Genomic DNA, 18,748 nt, shown 5'->3' with positions numbered 1-18,748 from the left:
GTTGTATTGGGAAAAGGAGAAAAAGAAAGAAGAGAAAGAAGGAAAGAAAAACAGAAGAAAAAAAAAAAGAAGAGAAAGAAGAGAAAAAAAGAAAAAGAAAAAAAGGGGGGAAGCAAACAGAAATCAAAAAGCAAAAAAAAAAAAAAAAAAAAAAAAAAAGCAAAAAAAAAAAAAAAGAAAGAAAGAAAGAAAGAAAAAAACAAACAAGGGGGAGTATCCTCTGATTCTGTATACTGTAAGTCCCTCGACTTCTCCAGACCCTAGCTGGTCTTCTGGGGGAGGGGCCTGTTGTGCTGATTTTCAGGTGTCAGCACTTGGGGGAGCTGCTCAGCCCCCCGCCTGGTGCAGGGCTCAGTGGGGGTTGTTTTCCCCATGAGGCCCCTGGAGGAACAACCGCAGTGGCGGGGCCAGGTCTGCAGCCCTGGAGTCAGCCCCCGCAGTAGCCCCAGAGCTCTCCGTCTGCAGGGCCTGGAGGCTCCGGGGCGGGGCGCTGATCTGCTCAGCTGGGGCAGGAGCGTCCTCGCTGTCCTGGGCCCTCCCGGCCTCTGCCTGTCCCGGGGGGAGGCCGGATCCTGGGCTGTGTCCCGGCTCCCTGTGCTCTGGAGCCTGCGCTGTTGGATTCGCTCCCGCCCCGCAGCCCCCTCCGCGGAGCCGCCCCCGAGCCCCTCCGAGCTGCTCCGGGTCCCGCCTATGCGCTGCAGCCCTTAGGGACCTCGGGGCACTCACCCGGGGTGCAGGTGTCTGTTAGTGTCCCCGGAGCCCGAGGGCATCCCCACCCTCCTGGGTCCTGCTCCAGCTCCCTGCGAGCCCCTTTCCGCCCGGGAAGGTCCGTGCAGCTCCTGCTTCTCCGGGACGGGGCTCTCCTGTCCTGGGGACACTCGCCCTGGCCTCAGCCCGGCTCCTCGCGGGGCCCCTCCCCCTTGGAGGCCTTTTGTTTCTTTATTTCTTTTTCCCCGTCTTCCTACCTTGATAGAAGCGCCAACTCTTCTCACTGTAGCATTCCAGCTCTTCTCTCTCTAAATCTCAGGCCGAATTCGTAGATTTTCAGGATGGTTTGAAGGTTATCTAGGTCATTTGGTGGGGACAGGTGACTTGGGGACCCTACTCTTCCACCATCTTGCCCCTCCCTCTGGGTAGGGGAACAACTCTTATTCACAGCTTCTCTGACAGACATTACATGGAATTGGGTAGCAAGACCACCAAATCAGATTAATCCCTGCAAGGTGGGAATTGTCTTGATCACTAAGGACCAGGACTCATGCATACTAAATAGAATTGCATATTATGCTATATAAGTATGCTTCTGATAATAGCCACTTTTTGTGGATTAACCTGTTCTTACAGGCCTAGGTACATCAAGTTATATCTGACTAAAGCAGCAGCATTTTGAGAAAATTATGGACTGTTAAAAAAAAAAAAAAAGGGTAAACCCTCGACAAATTACCAAATCTCTAGTTTCCAAGTCTGACTCAAGTTATAGCAACACCAGGAAGCATAGTGCTGAGAAAATAGTGTGGTTGTAGAGAGACAGACCTGATCTAAGCTGCGATTCCGGTACTTACCAATCTCGGCACCTTGGGTAAGGTGCTTAAGCCCTGCCTTTCACTTTTCTCAGTTGGAGCACGTGAAGATATTATCTTTCATGTAAAGGAGCTATGAAGATTAAATGAGATAGTGAACGGAAATCATATAGATGTTTGATGATTAGTAAGTACAGTTTGGTTGGCAGTTGGTGGTCTTGTGTTGGGGTATGTTGTAAGACAGTTATTAAAAAAACTACTTCCTGCCCTCGGGGAGCCAGTAAGGAAGCAAGCATTTGAAAAGGAAGCGTGGTAGCAGAAGAAAGGGCATTAATACAATTAAGGGACATCTCTTTCAAGTCGATACAAGTTCTATTGTGTACCAGTGGCTAAAAATAAAAATTTGTTCACTTCCCTATTGAGGATTACTTCATTAGGTTCTGACATATCACTTGGAAGTAATGGACGTTTTTTTACACAATAAAACCGTCATAGAAATTATTAGGAAACTTCCAGTGAATTTGCTGGTGGAGAACTGTTTATTCGGGGTGATTATTTATAGAGCTATTTTAAAATTGTGTGATGTGAGAATAATCACTGTAACACAGGAGTTCATAGTTCTTGAATACCTCTGTCCCAGGTTTTGTTCCAAGTACTTTCCATGGGTCAGTTCTTCCAGGCCTACAATGATCCCATGAGGTAAGCAGGATTATTAAGTCCATTTGCCTGATCAGAGAGGTTAAATGACTGTCTCAAGGTTGCAAAGCTGGTAAGAGACAAAACTAGGATTTGAACTCAGGAAATGTGGCTCCAGATCCCATGCTCCTGACTGCTACAGTCTATAGTCTTTCAATGGAAGCAGAGCTGGGGCTAATTCGCTCAACTGTTGAAGCAAGGACAATGCTAATTAGCTTGTGTATCTAAGCAGGTGGCAGTTTGTACTCATGTACAGCTAAATGAAAAAGTTTAGTTTTGCCTAACTGGAATTCAGGAACAGGATGTGGATAACACCCTAATTCCCGATGCAGAGGAGTGGGATAAGGGATGATCCCATCACGGATGGGCCCGATCATCCAGCCCCCCTTTAGTGCTCCAGATCTTTAAATAGCTGTACTGTGTGTATCGGAGCAAGATTCATGAATTCCATCTCTTCAACAACTTTGTTGAAACCAAAAAATTATTTGAAACAAATATGAAGTTTTAGAGATGGCAAGTTCAAATAAACTACCTGGCATCAGAGTAGAAACCAGAATTTGCTCTACCATGGGAAACAATATCCTAAATACCCAAGTGCAGAAACAATGGTGCAGAAAATATACATGCAATTGGAAGATACTTTATTAAGATAAAAGATTTTCCATTACATTTAAATAGAAATCCTTACTAGTTGAAAAGAAAATAAATAATAGAAATCTAGATTCTTCAAGAAGCTTTTAATAACAGTTTTGTAAATCTATGAAGATTACATTTGTCAATTTTAAATTATTATGATTTAGATACATTCAATCATAATACGATACCAGGAATGTCAGCCTTAAGAACATCTGTATGAGTAAAACAATGGGAAAAAAATATGACAGTTTCATCTTTTTATGTTTAACTGACTCTAATTTGGTAATCACAGGAATATAGAATTTCTTTCTCGATCTTGGATTTTAAATATATGGACTCAAAAATATAAACATTCCTCTTCTCTCAAATAGTGGCTGACACTGTTGGGAGCCGGCCAAACTAGTATAGTGGAGAGGGCTATGTGCATCTCCTTGCTGGAGGAGGAGGAGGTGGTCTCGGCGCAGAAGCAGAGTCCAGGGCCTTCTACAACAGTTAGCAATGAGCCCTTGGCGCTACCTTCCTCGCCTTCCTTGGTTTTAACCTAATCTCTAAACAGCAAAATGGCCGTGTAAATGTCACTTGGAAAGCCATATACCTAATCAAAGATTTCTCAAATTGCTAAGGTGCCCCTTCTCATTTAAAAACAAACATTGTTCAATTCTAGTATGAAAAGGGAGTAAGATCTGGACAGTTATATTTTTAAATACCCCATTGCCGCCAACAGCAAAAAGGGCTCTTTCCACCACATTATACTACCCTCTACCCCCACAGTAAAGAATCTGGACTGCCTAACTTATTCAGACAATTGCCTAGATGATTATATGTTTCCCAGTACTCTTTGTACAGGAAGTCTTGATTTATAGGAAATTTTTGTCAGTGTTTAAAGCGGAGTATATTCTACCCAAACTCTCCATGTAAGACTTCTATTTTCTTAGAGCAGCCCTACAACTTTAAAGTATGGCTTTAGTATCAGTCTAGCAACCCTCTTCCTCACTCTTTTAAAAACTAAATTGCTTGCTATTGAGTTTATAAACTTAGAACTCACTGTTTTGATCATGTTAAGTAACATGTAGTCTGATTATTTTGGTATGAGTGTGTATCAAGGGCATTGCAGTAGTTTTTATCTCTGTTTCTAATATGAAATTTGACATGTCTAAAGGAAATCCAGTGGATAATGCTACCAAGTATGCAGTGCACATAACAGACTTGTGGATCTATCTGTGTATGAACAAAGGTCAAATATTTACATGGAATGTTGACCCTGACTTATAAAACTATTTTAAATTATGACATCTTTACATACAATTTATTTTATGAATAGCTCCATTCGATAATTAAAAAAAATATGCCTTTCAAAGATTTCATAAATATATAAAATTTCACTACATTCTATTTTTCTTTAAACATGACATCTAAACTCTTTACAAATCAACAAAAATATTTTCTGTTTGAAAGTCACAGATGCAATGATTTTTGATTGGCAGGGTCTTACTGCATGCAAGAATGGCAAGACATGTTCTCTTATACAACTTAGGACATTTCTAATATCTTGAGCTATGTGATTTGTTTGCTGAAGTTCAGTAGTAACAAAGAAAAGAAAGCCCATCTAAATATTTACAAGAGTCTTTCTTAAAATTCTTTAAAAATGGCAAGATTAAGATGGTATCTGACCAGTGTTAAGAATTATTTTGATGATGAAGAGGAGGTATGTTAACATTACATGAAAAGTTTTCTAAAATACATCTTAGCGTGATTTAAATATATTATCATTTGCACATGTGAAAAATGATGACCTTTTAACTATCAATTAACAGTAAAACATCCACTTTTAGAATAGGAATCACATTCTTTTAACTTACTGGATGGTGACTCCAGAAATCCTGTCTCAGGATTTATAAATTAAAATGTCCTTTGTAGTCATTACTTGCCCCAAGATATCATCATCTTTACAAAGACTAATACCACAAAGATAGGCTTTTAGTTACATATGTAATCATTTTTAAAAGTCTATCTTCTCTCATTAAATATCTGAGCCACTGATATGTAGTCCTACGAGGCCTTTTCAAGATATAACATGAAGGCCACTTACTAAGGCAAATGTTTCATAATTCCTTTAAGAAAAAATTTTAAAGACACTCTGACTATATTATATATATGTAAGAAAAAGGTTGCGCTTTTAAAACAGTAAGAGGATGCCTTACTGTCAGCCTGGATGAATCTATAAAGCTGTCCTGCTTGCCTGGAGTGGCTCAAGGCTGCTAAGTTAATACCTTCAACTGTTAACGTGATGGAGAGGCTTTGTCTCAGACCACTAAAGCACTGAACTCCAGTATCAATTCTCTAGCTGTTTCTCTCTAAAAAGTCCAACCTCATCTTGGAGATATAGCTGTATATTAAGGACAACCAGAAGGTTCAAAGCTGTGCTCAAAATACAGTATTGTGCAAATTTTGATTTTGGATCTATAGTCAAATATTGTGTTTGAAATAAGGCTGGATAAAGATACAAACAAAACCAACATTCAGTTTTAAGCAGGATACACATCTACAACAGTGATCTAGATTAAAAAACAAAACAAAACAAAACAAAAAAAAACAAAAAAACAAAAAACAAAAAAAACAAACCCTACCACCAGAATGGTAACTGATTTCATCATGCACTCTATAAAAAGATGATCATGGGAATTTCCCTTAGTTATGAATGTAACCAGCTCACTGGGACCCAGTGGGCTTCTGTCTCTAATTTGTCAAAAGTTGTTTTTAGCTCATTGAATGCCACAGTGAGGTCATCATTTACTATAATTTTGTCAAAAAGATGACCATATTGATTTTCCATTATCTGTGCAGATTTAATCATGTCCTGAAAGTCTTCTTCCTGCAAAAGGAAGTATTAAAAAAAATTTGGTTAAACAGGCAATTATATCACTTTGCATGGATGCAGACATTTCCATACCTGGTTTATCAAATGCTATTCTGTATTTATTCTTTCAACCACAAATGAAAATGACCCTCTTGGACTGTAAGCTCTCAGAAGTCATAACTTCTAATGGTATCTCTCAGATCTGCTTGTAACTAAACTGCTCTGATAAAATCATGAATTTCACTCACTCATTACTGGGATGTTTCAATCAATATAATATGAAGATCTATTCATAGAAGCACAAAAAGCCATTACAGTGCAATTACTCAAGCTGTATGTACCTAAATACAGTTATTTTATTGATTTTTGGATCACAGCATATACAACCATGTCTTTCTGAAGGTAGTAGTTACTGCATGTATGACTTATTGTACTTACTGTAAAAGGCTTTGCAGCACCTTGGTCATCTCTGCTTGAAATAATCTTTGCATTTTTTCTTGTCTCCCTCAAGCGCTCTATTGATGGAGGCTTTATAAATATCACGTAGGGCTTAAATTCTAAGGTCCTTAAATGCTTCACTGTCTGCAAGGAAGAAAATAAGTTTTCTTATATTTCTTCATAATGTCATGAGTGAATTTTCCAATAAAAATAAAATTTCTTTCAAAGGAGAAAATTCCTTAAAACTATCTAATAAGGCCAGTAGCTTCTTCAATATAGTGTTCAATCTGTTGTTGGCAATTAAATGTCATAAATACCCCTGAAAAGATGGAGAATATAACCTTTTAAAGTGTTTTGAAATATATCATAATATTGAACAGAAGCAGATAAAAATATCATAAAACTGATTTTGAAATCAAATGCTCAAAAGATGCTATGAGTTAAATAACTATCTGTACGTGGAGGTCATCCAACCATCCCACATAAACCTCCTCCTGATCTCACATAGGAGTTTGTCATTCTGTCCTGTTTGTCATTCCATGGAGTGTACAATAAGGGCGAGCTTCCTGCTTTCCATGAAGCTTGTCAACATTCTCCCATCCAAATATTTTGTATTATTGACACTGTGCTTCTGAGGACTCATCTCCAGTCAAAGGGGGAATGGTAAGAGGGTGGGAGTTGAGGGAGACTCTTGACCTGTATGTCAGGGCTTCCCCAAAAATGTGAATACAAACCATAAACCTCCCTGAGAGGTTATGTAGGGGGGTAGGGGTGTGGCTGGAGGATATATACATTCAGGGGGCTAGTGAGGCTCTGTGGATGTATAGTTGGAACCCTACTGAGGGAGCTGGATATGACTAGACCCAAGGCATCGGCAGGGGGATGCTGTACCATCAGGAGTATCCTCCTCATCACTGGTGCCTAAGTTAAGGAGTCAGCTGCCCTACTGATTCTTGGGGCTCTTTTACTCCAGATTCATCCTCCTGAAGAGGAATGAAGGGCTTCTCCAAGTCATTCTGGCTCTTGGAGGTTGTACACCCATCGGTGGAGAGAGAATCTATGGCCCCTTGGGTAATAAGGAAAATGCTATGGGTTAGGTCTCTGCTGGAGGATGTGGTTCAGTAAGAATTGAATGGCTGTGTCCACTGGTATCTTTGGTCCAAAGTGTTCATAAGAGTTCCCAGGGTGCCAGCAAAGATTTACCTGACAGTTGCGAGAAGGATCTCATTCAGTACTGTTCCTATGAAATGCCCCACGGCTCTATGTAGGGGGTTTACACTTCTATGATATGTCAAGAATCCAAATGAAAGAAAGAGGGCCAAGAACCAAAATGTCCATTGTAAAAACTGCAGACACTTATAATAATACTTCACATTTAAGAATACATTATACATGTAGCAACATATTTTTTCAATAAGAACTATGCAGAAGAAATATCTAAGAGTCCTTGTACTTGGCAAACACAGAATATAAACCAGCGTGGCAAACAGATCTTGTGGCTTCCTCTCCTCCTCTTTTCTAATATTATGGACCTTTTTTCTCTTTCTCCAGAGACTTCTCAAATTACATTTAAATGCGTCTGTCATTAGGAAAGCCACATATATACCAAAAGTGAGTAGCCTTCAGATTTACCGCATATTTGAAAGGTTCACGTGATGTGTGGTAGCTCACATGGGCCAGGAGCGTATTGAATAGTTCATTGTTCACTTACGTGAGGCTGAACGTCCAACAAACAAACTTTGTTTTTAGCCAGGACAGACCGAACGGAGTCTATGCTTGTGCCGTAGTAGTTGTTTTTATATTCACCATATTCAATAAACCTGTAGGAAATCAGATCTGCATCAGAGCCATTTGCGAATTAATTATAGATATAAATGGAAAGACATAGCTCATATATATAAAAGATTTTTGCTGAACACGTAATTTTTTTTACTGTGTTCAATAAAATAAGTAGGGCCAAGTACTCCAGAATGTCAATTTTAAAAAATCTTTTATTTTACATTTTCAAATCAGTAACACTTGCTTGTATTACACTTAAGCAGAAAAAAAGTACTTCAGTCCAGCAGTACTGTTTTCCATCACTTCTGTTTCAGAACTAATGCAACGCAATAAAACAGTGACTAAGCCAAACAATAGAAACTACTGAAATTTCACTGCATGCTACAGAATAACCACGCTCAGCTTTAGAACTACAGGAGGAACTGGCTGGTGGCTAATGGAAGCAGGGCAGCCGGTTACGTGCTATAAAAACACAATTGCTGTGGTGAACGTGGAAAAAAGCATTTGGATGTTTCAATAAAATCCCCAAATCCTGCATTAAAACACACATTGCTCCCTGACACCCTGAAATATTCATGCTTAAGCAAACGGAAGACCTGTGAGGTGGAGAATTAGAGCTGGCCAGAGGATATGGTACAAACAAGGTGATTAATGTTATTTTAAATTTTTGAAGAGCCAGTGAGGGAGAAAGGGGTGTGTGGAAGAGACTGTGGAACTAGGGATCTATTACATAGTTGTTAGTTTTTAAAATAAAATTCTATTCAAATTCTATGTTAAGATTCAATTAGTGGGGTGGAAAGAGGTCACAGTAATATGCCTGCAACATTCCCTCATTCTTCAAAATAATTCCTACACATTTATTTAACTTACCAGAAACATAGCAGCTCTAGGTTATTAAAAAAAATTACAGGTGAAGACTGGTAACACCTACTAACTGAATTATCACCTTTTTATCAGTTACAAATATTAAAAAACTTAAAATCTGTTTCAAATGGGAGGGAACCCTGGGTTCCCTAAAACTCAATAGAGAAGCACAGGCTTAAAAACAATAGTCACATAAAAACCTTCCACGTACTTGTTATTTTGTACATCTGTCTCGAACAAGTGCTTGGAAATGAAAATATATTCCACACCATCGCTTTCCTGGCTTCTTTTTGCTCTGGTCGTGTCTGCGATTTAATTAAAAAGAGTTTACAAAAGTCTACATCAGCTACCCTAAAGAAGATACTAAAAAAGAAATCATCATGTATTAAAGTATTTTTCATAAACCTAATTTAAACACTTATTAAAAAGCAAATTAGCTAATAAAATAAAAATTCAATAATTCAGATTTCTTACCAATATGAATACAATATTGATTTGAATGTGGATTCAAAATTAAATTGCATTGTCTGTGCTATTTTTTATTTCGAAGGTGCTTTAATATGTTAATTAAATAAAAATGGTATTTTAGCCCTTGAGAAAAAAAAACTTTTCTTTTGCAGATGAATGCTTATTATCATATTTACTGATCATTATTCATTGAAGCAAGTCTAATGCCTACTAGGTTGTAAGGTAAACCCTGAAATTATTTTACTGTCTTCCACACACAGCACATAGTGAGTATGCCATCAATGTTTTACTAACTGAATAAAGTCAAAGACCTTGATGTGCTATTCATTCCTCCTTTGGAAAATTATAAACACCTTCTTAGAATACTACTAAACTTCCAAACGTTCAGTAATGTTGCCCATTTGCTACTAAATTATAATGGAGCAGAAAATACAGGATTGACTATAAAAACATAACTAAACCTAAGGAGTTGCATTGCTGATATTGCAAGTGAAAAACTGACCATAGCACATTCTTCCTGTGAATTACAGTTAAAAACTCTGTGCCCAGACAACTATTTCAGCACTTTGAAAATAAATAAAGCAGGTAGACTGTGGAGAGGAATCAACCTGCATGGGGTAGAGTTTTACCTTTTATTTTTTTCTTAGCTTTGCCCAGAGGGTGGGAACATTTACAGAGTGTCATGGTGTTATGTGTGACTTAATTCCAGTAGGAGCCTTTTTGGGTGAAAAGAACCAAGAAAAAAGAAAAAAGCCCTTACAAATTGAAGAGTGTGGAGGTAATCCAGAAAGACTGGCAAAGATATTCTAATGCTGTGTAGGAACCAATATCATTTGAAGGATAGCCCCTGGGCTATAAACATGGAGCTAAGACTCAGGCTAACACTGCCAATGTTTTCAGACGTGAACTGTGATTAGAATATATAGGTTTCAGCCACCCTGTGAATAACAGCAGCACAGAACACTCCTAAACCAATGTAGAAAAGGCTTAGGAAATTGAGCTGAGATTTGAACTATGCACCCAAGTATCAGACTCACCTTTGAACTACATGTGACAGGGGAGACCCAAACCAGTGTAGCAAAAACTTAGGGAATTGAACTGAGATTTAAACCACAACTCACAGGGACACCTAGGTGGCTCAGTGGTTGAGTGTCTGTCTTCAAGATCAGGGTGTGATCCAGGGGCCTCGGGATCGAGTCCCGCATAGGGCTCCCCACAGGGAGCCTGCTTCTCCCTCTGCCTATGTCTCTGCCTCTGTTTGTCTTTCATGAATAAATAAAATCTAAAAAACACAAACCCACAACTCACAGAAAATGAGACAGAACTTAGAGTGAAAACATAAAATGGTGATAACTTGCTAAAAGGAAAACATTCTTCCAGAATGTTGACTCCCCTCCACAATCTTCCTGCTTTACTCATTTTCAAAGTGCTCAGATAGCTAACCTGCACCCAGAGTTTTTAGTTGTAATCAGCAGTAAGGACGGGCTATAGCCAGTTTTTCACTTGCCATATTGGCATTGCAACTCTGCAGGGTTTTTGTTTGTTAAGCAGGACCTAGAGTTGATACAACACTGGTGTATCCAGAATGCAATTTAAAATTATTTAATATAAAAGAACCAAGAAATTATGACCAATTCTTAAGGGGAAAATGGAAGATGGCAACTTAGAATGACCCAGAGGTTAGAACTACCAGACAAAGGATTTAAGGCAACTACTTATAACTGTGTTTTATAAGGTAAAGAAAAACATGCCTGAAATGAATGAAAATATGAATTCTCAGAGAAATGGAAACTATAAAGAAGAACCAAATGGAAAGTTTAGAACAGAAATATACAATACTTAATAAAAACAAGTTGCTAGTTGGGCTCAGTAGCAGAATGGAGAGGACAGAGAAAAGAGCCAATGAACTTGAAGGCAGATCAATAGAAATTATAAAACCTGAGCACAAAGAAAAAAGATTGAAAAGGTATAAATGAAGCCCTAGGGACCTGTGTAATATATGTGTAATTTGGACGCCAGAGATGAAAAAGATATTGAAGCGCAAAAAAAAAAAAAAAAAGTATTTGAAGAAAGAATGGCCCCAAACTGCTGCTAAAATTTGGTGAAAGGCATACATTTTACAATTTTCAGAAGCCCAACAAATCTCAAATAGGATAAATTCATAGGAAAATCATGCCTAGACACTCGAAACTGAAGTATTAAGAACCAAAGATAAAGAAAAAGGTCTTGAAAGCATCTAGTAACAACCAATACAGTACACATGACGAGTAATGATTTCAGTGACTACAGATTTATTATAAATCCTAAAAACAAGAATTCAATGAAATAATATCTGAAGTGCTGAAAGAAAAGAACTTCACCCAAAATACCCTTCAGGAGAAAAAGGCAAAACAAACACCTTCTCAGAAGAAGAGAGACTAAAAGAACTCATCAACAGATCTGTTCTAAAATAATATTCAAGGAAGTTTTTAGGCTAAAAGGAAATGTTAAGAAGGATATTTGTATCTTCAAGGAATTAAGGAACAATAGAAAGAATAGTTGAATAGAAACAGAAGTCTATTTTTTCCTCTTATATTTCATATAATATATACATATATATATTTGTGTGTGTGTGTATATATATATGTAACTGATTTAAAAGTTATATTGTTATTTGGTAGAGTTTTCAATGTGTATGTTATGTATGCAAACATAATACATTTGTCAACTACCACAAAAAGGACTTGGGGAAAAGGGATTTATATGATTGCAAGGTTTCTATATTTTATGTGAAATGGCATGAAGTCAACTCTAAGTAGACTGTGAATAGTTAGGCATTAAGCATGTTGTAATCCCTAGAACAACCAGTAACAAGTAATGGAAAGACATATAAGCAGAGAGCCAATAGGTAAATTGAAATGGAACACTGAAAAACATTCAAATAATAATTTTAAAAGACAGTAGAAAACAGAAAGCAAAAAAATATATAAATAAATAAACAGAAAAACAGTTTAAATGTCATCACTTAAATAATTTAGTGTTAATTGGTTTATATACTCCAGATTAAAAGGCAAAGAGAATGGATGAAGAAGCAAGACCCTAGTTAGTACATACTGTCTATAAGAAAGACACATTAAATTTACACGAATAAGTTGAAAGCGAACAGATGGAAGATGGTGTATGTACCATGTAAACAGTAAGCATAAGGTGGCTACTTTGAATCGAATAAAAGAGACTTCAAGAAAAGGAGTATGACCAGAGATAAAGAAAACTGTTTCATAATGATAAAAGAAATTTAAAACAATTACATATCTGTACACACACAGAAAAACAAAACTTTAAAATATATGAAGCAAAAATTGGCTGTGTTAAATGAAGAAATGGACAAGCTCACAATCAGAATAGCTTTTACTGCCTCTTAACAACTGATAGAACTAGACAAAATACCAGTGAGACACAGGCTACACACCACCACCAGCCTCAGGGGTCTAATTTATACAGGTGTAACACTACATCCAATAACTGCAGGATAAACGTTCCTTTTAAGTGTACATTATACATTTGTCAAAAGGTAGATCATAGACTGGCCCATAAAAAGTCCCCCCAAATTTAAAAGAACCCAAATCATAAAGAGTAAATTCTCCTACCATAAAATAATGAAAAATCAATAATAAGATACCTAGAAAAACCTCAAATATCTTAAAATTAAGTAACACTTTCAAATAATTATGATTCAAAAATGAAAGAATAAAAGTGAGCAAATACTGTGAAGTATAGGGCAAGGAATATATACCCTATCAAAGTTATGGGATAGAGAGAACATAGCACATAACAGGAAACTTACACCTTTACATACTTCTGTTAGAAAAGAAGATCTAAAAGCAGTGACTGAAAGTTCATCTTAAAAACTGCTAGAAAGAAAAGATCAAAGTAAACTCAAGCCAAGGAGAAGAGAATAATAAATTCAAATTAACAAAATAGAAAAAAGACAATAAAAACAACAAAATTTTAAAATCTAATTACAGTGATTAGTAAAAAAAGAACAAAAATCACCACTATAAATAATGAAAAAGGAGTTATTACCAGAGATTCTATGGATACTAAAAAGGATTAGAGAATATTATATACTACTTTATGCCAACATAGTTGACAATTTAGACAACATGGATACATTTCTTAAAAGGTATAAAGAATCAAGATTGAAACAAGAGGAGCTGATATCTGAACAGCCCTGTATCTATTAAATCTATTTTTAAAAAGATTTTATTTATTTGAGAGAGAGCACGCACAGGCAGGGGGATGGCCAGAGGGAGAGGTGGGCTCCCTGCTAAGCACGGACTCTGACATAGAGGCTCAATCCCAGGACCCCAGGATCATGACCTGAGCCACAGGTAGATGCTTACCTGACTGAGCCAACCAGGTACCCCTAAATAAATCTGTTTTTTAAAACCTTCCCCCAAAGATTCCAGGCTTAGATGGCTACTGAAGTCTCTTCACCATTTAAGAATGAAATAACACAAATCCTACATTAATATTTTTTTGCATAAAGAGGAATCACTGCTTAATTCATTTTATGATATTAGCATAACCCTAATAGCAAAATCTAACAAAGACATTAGAAAACATTACAGACCAAACATAAATTTAGATGCAGAAGTCCTTAACAAAAATATTAGCAAGTCAAATTCAACAATACATAAAATTGTAAAAAGATATGAGATCTTTTTAAGATCTGTAAAAAGATATGAGGACCAAATAGAGTTTATCTCATGAATGAGAGGTAGGCCGAACATCTGAAAATCAACGGAATTCACCATATTAACAGAATGAAGAATCATACATGATCATTTCAATATATCCAGAACTAGCAGCAGAATAAAATTCAACATCTATTCATGACATAAAGTCTCAGCAAACTAGGAATCACAGAGAATGCTCTCAAACAAATAATGGGGCTTCAATGAGTCATCATCCTTAATGGTAAAAGATGGGAGGTGATTTCCCTTGAGATCAGGAACAAGGCAAGTCTGCTAAATAACACAAAAAATAACTTGAAATGGATCAAGACCTAAATGTAAAATGAAAAACTATAAAACTTCTAGAAAAAGCAGAATGTCTTTGGGACTCTGAGAGAAAGGATTTTAGAGCACTGAAAGCACAAAACAGAAAATGATAAATGAGACTGTCAAAATGAAAAACTTTTTTTTAAAAGATTTTATTTATGTATTCATAGAGACACAGAGAGAGAGGCAGAGACACAAGCAGAGGGGGAAGCAGGCTCCATGCAGAGAGCCCGACGTGGGACTCGATCCCGGGTCTCCAGGATCATGCCTCGGGCTGCAGGCGGCGCTAAACCGCTGAGCCACCCAGGCTGCCCAAACTTTCGGTTTTTTAAAAACACCATAAAGAAAATGAAAATGTGGAAAAAGAAGACGTGATGTGTGTGTGTGTGTACACACACACACATATACATACGATGGAGTATTAGTCATCAGAAAGGACGAATACCCAACATTTGCTTCAACATGGATGGAACTGGAGGGTATTATGCTGTGAAGTAAGTCAACTGGAGACAGACAATCATCATATGGTTTCACTCATATGTAGAATATAAGAGTTAGTGAAAGGGATTATAAGGGAAAGGAGGGGAACCAAGTGGGGAAAAATTAGAGAGGAAGACAAACCATGATAAACTCCTAACTGGGAAACAAACAAAAGGTTGTAGAAGGGGAGATGGATAGAGAGATGGGGTAACTGGGTGACAGGCACTGAGGAGGGTGGGCACTTGATGGGATGAGCACTGGGTGTTATGCTGTATGTTGGCAAATTGAGTTTAAATAAATTTTTTTTTAAACCAACACCCCCCCCCCCCAAAAAAATGAAAAGGTGGAATGCCTATGTGGCTCAGTCTGTTATTGGCTCAGGTCATGATCTCAGGGTCCTGGGATTAAGCCCTATGACTCTGAAGCCCTTAGGATTCTCTCCCTCTGTCCCTCCCCCACCTCATACACACACTCTCTAAAAAGAAAAGATAATCTACAGACTGAGAAGAATATATGAGTAACACATTTATCATATAAGGGACACATATCCGGAATATATAAAGAATTCTTAAAACTCAGTGAGACAATGCAATTTTTAAAAATGGGCAGAATATTTGAATAGACCCTTCCTTGGAGATGCACAAATGAGTAGGTCCATGAAATGAAGCTCAACATCATTAGTTCAATGCAGATTGAAGTACAGTGAGATACAGCACACACACAGAGGCATACCTTGTTTTGTTGCACTCTGCTCTACTGTGCTTCACAGGTACTGTTTGTTGTTGTTTTGTTTTTAAAACAAATCGAAGGTTTGTGGCAAGTCTGTCAGTGCCATTTTTCCAACAGCATTTGCTCACTTTGTCTTTCTGTGGCACATTGTGGTAATTCTGCTGACCCTTCTAACTTTTTCATTATTACATTTGTAATGGTGATCTGTGATTTCTCATGTTACTATTGTAGCTGTTTTGGGATGCCATGAACTGTACCCAGACAGTGAACCTAATCAACAAATGTGTGTATGCTGACTGCTACACTGACCAGCATTTCCCTGATCTCTTCCCCTTTCCTCAGACCTCCCCATCTCCTAAGATACAACAATATTGAAATTAGGCCAATTCATAACCCTACAATGGCTTCTACATGTTCAAGTGAAAGGAAAAGTCCCACATTCTCACTTTAAATCAAGAGCTAGACATGATTAAGCTTAGTGAGGAAGGCATGTGGAAAGCTGAAAATGGCTGAATGCTCTTGCACCAGTCAAGTTGTGAATGCAAAGAAAAATTCTTGAAGGAGATTAAAAGTGCTACTCTAATGAGTGCACAAACAATAAGAAAGTGAAACAACCTTATTGTTGATATGGAGAAAGTTTGAGTGACCTGGAGAGAAGATTAAACCAGCCATGACATTCTCCTAAGCCAAAGCCTGACCCAGAACAAGGCCCTCATTCTCTTCAATTCTATGAAGGCTGATAGAGGTGAGGAAGCTACAGAAGAGAAGTCTGAAGCTAGCAGAGGCTGGTTCATGAGGGTTAAGGAAAGAAGCCATCTCCATAACAGAACAGTGCAAGGGAGACAGCAAGTGCTGGTGTAGAAACTGCAAGTGATCCAGAAAATCTAGCTAAGATCATTAATGAAGGGGCCTACACTAAGTAGATTTTCACTTAAATAAAATAGCCTTATATTGAAAGAAGATGCCCTCTGGGACTTTCATAGCTAGAGGGAAGTCAATGCCTCATTTCAAGTTTCAAAGGACAATCTGGCTCATTAGGGGAAAATGTAACTGATTACTTTAAGTTGAAGCCAGTGCTCATTGACTTTCTGAAAGTCCTAGCGCCCTTAAGAATTACACTAAATCAAAAAAAAAAAAAAAAGAAAAAAAAGAAAAAGAATTACACTAAATCTAATTTGCCTGTGTTCTATAAAAGGAACAACAAACCCAGGATGACAGCATATCTATTTACAACATGGTTTACTGGGTATTTTAAGCCCACTGTTCAAACCTAGTGCTCAGAAAGGTTCCTTTTAAAATATGACTGCTCATCAATAATGCACCTTGTCACCCAAGAGCTCTGATGGAGATATACAAGATTAATGTTATTTTCATGCCTGCTAATACAACATCCATTCCGAAGCCTGTGGATCAAGGAATAATTGTGACTTTCAATTCTTATTATTTAAGAAATACATTTTTGCAAGGCTATGGATAGTTGCCATAGATTTTGATTCCTCCAATGGTTTTAGGCAAAGTAAATTGAAAATGGACTTATGGAAAGACAACTTTCCTTTGAAAATGATTCACCATTCTAGATGCCATTAAGAACATTTATGATTCCTGAGAAGAGGTCAAAATATCAACATTAACAGTTTGGAAGAAGTTGACTCCAATCCTCATGGATGACTTTGAGGGGTTCAAGACTTGAGTGGAGGAATTAACTGTAGATGTGGTGGAAACAGCACAAGAATTAGAAGTGGAATCTGAAGATGTGACTGGATTACTGTCATCTTGTGATAAAACTTTAATGGTTGAGGAGATACTTCTTATGGATGAACAAAAAAAGTGGTTTCTTGAGATGAAATCTATTCCTGGTGAAGCTGCTGTGACGACTGTTGAAACGACAGCAGAAGATTTAGAATATTACACAAACTGAGTTGATAAAGAAGCACAATGTTTGAGAGGATTGAGTCCAATTTTGGAAGAAGTTCTGTGGGTAAAATGCTATCAAACAGCACTGCATAGTAGAGAGAAATAGTTCATGAACAGATGAGTCTATTGATATGGTAGACTTCATTGTTGTCTTATTTTAAGAAGTTTCCACAGCCACCACTGCCTTCAGCAACTACTGCCCTGGTTGGTAAACAGTCTTTAACCTCAAGACAAGACCTTTCCCCCAGCAAAAAAGATGACGACTTGCTGAAAGCTCAAATGAGGATTGGCATTTTTTTAACAATAAAGTATTTTAAAATTAAGGTATGTACATTGTTTTTTTACACATGTTATTGCACACTTAAGAGACTACAGTATAAGCATAAATTTTATTTTTTTAAGAATAGTTTTTATATGTACTAGGAAACCAAAAAAATCATTTTGTCTGCTTTATTGCAATATTCACCTTATTGCGGTGGTCTGGAGCTGAACCCAGTAACATCCCTGAGATATTACAGATATGTCTGTATCATACTGAGAAAAATTTAAGAGGCTGACTATATACCAAGTTGGCAAAGATGTAAAACAACTAGATCTTGCATACACTTCTAGTGGATTGTAAAATGGTATAATCATTCTGGAAAACAGTTTGGTAGGTTCTGAAAAATTAAATATGATCCAGCCATTCTACTACTACTTATTTATCCAACAGAAACAAAAACACATGTTCATCAGAATATTTAGATTATAGGTTTATCTGTAGTAACCCCAAATGGTGTGAAACCCTCAAGTATCCATCAACAGGTGAATGGATAAATAAATTATAGTATTTCTATACAATACAATGGAATGCCACTGAGCAATTAAAGGGGATGAACTGTTGATCTGTGAAACCACCTTGGTGAATCTCAAACTTATGCTAGATGAAATAAGCCAGGCAAAAAGAATTGGGAACATACTGTATAATTTTATTTATATAAAGTGCTAGATGATTCAAACTGATCTATAGTTTCAGAATGTAGATCCATGGTTGCCTGAGGCCAGGGGTAGAAGGATGGTTTATAAAAGGCATGGGGAAATTTTTTGAAGAGATGGAAATGTTCACTATATGTTGATTGTGGTAATGACTTCATGTGTGTACATTAAAACTCATCTAATTGTACATTTTAAATATGTGTGCTTATTTCAATTATATCTCAATAATGTATAAAAGGAAAACTGTGGGAAGTGGTGAAAAAAGTAACCCAATACAAAAAGTAATGGATTTATAAAACCCAGTTAGTTTAAATTACATCCAAAATTCTCATCGACTTCTACTTAGTTAC

At 37.2% G+C, this 18,748-nt stretch overlaps 1 protein-coding gene and 1 long non-coding RNA gene across 9 annotated transcripts in view; one reads left to right on the top strand and one right to left on the bottom strand.

Moving 5' to 3' along the window:
• Nucleotides 1-18,748, top strand: part of LOC144313748 (uncharacterized) — a 102,112-nt gene that overhangs the window by 69,446 nt on the left and 13,918 nt on the right. The gene's annotated exons all lie outside the window — the stretch shown is intronic.
• Nucleotides 2,837-18,748, bottom strand: part of LOC144313745 (MAGUK p55 subfamily member 7) — a 301,577-nt gene continuing 285,665 nt past the window's right edge. For all 8 annotated transcript variants that reach the window (XM_077896973.1, XM_077896977.1, XM_077896981.1 and 5 more), the window contains 4 exons: nt 9,002-9,095; nt 7,859-7,967; nt 6,148-6,291; nt 2,837-5,724 (listed from right to left, as the gene is read on the bottom strand). In XM_077896973.1, the coding sequence (XP_077753099.1) occupies nt 5,545-5,724; nt 6,148-6,291; nt 7,859-7,967; nt 9,002-9,095 (527 nt within the window). In that variant the 3' untranslated portion in view covers nt 2,837-5,544. The remainder of the gene's footprint in view (nt 5,725-6,147; nt 6,292-7,858; nt 7,968-9,001; nt 9,096-18,748) is intronic.

This window comes from Canis aureus, chromosome 5 (genome assembly GCF_053574225.1).
Source record: "Canis aureus isolate CA01 chromosome 5, VMU_Caureus_v.1.0, whole genome shotgun sequence".
In the NCBI taxonomy this organism is placed as follows: Eukaryota; Metazoa; Chordata; class Mammalia; order Carnivora; family Canidae; genus Canis; species Canis aureus.
This window is presented reverse-complemented; position numbering and strand designations above follow the sequence as displayed.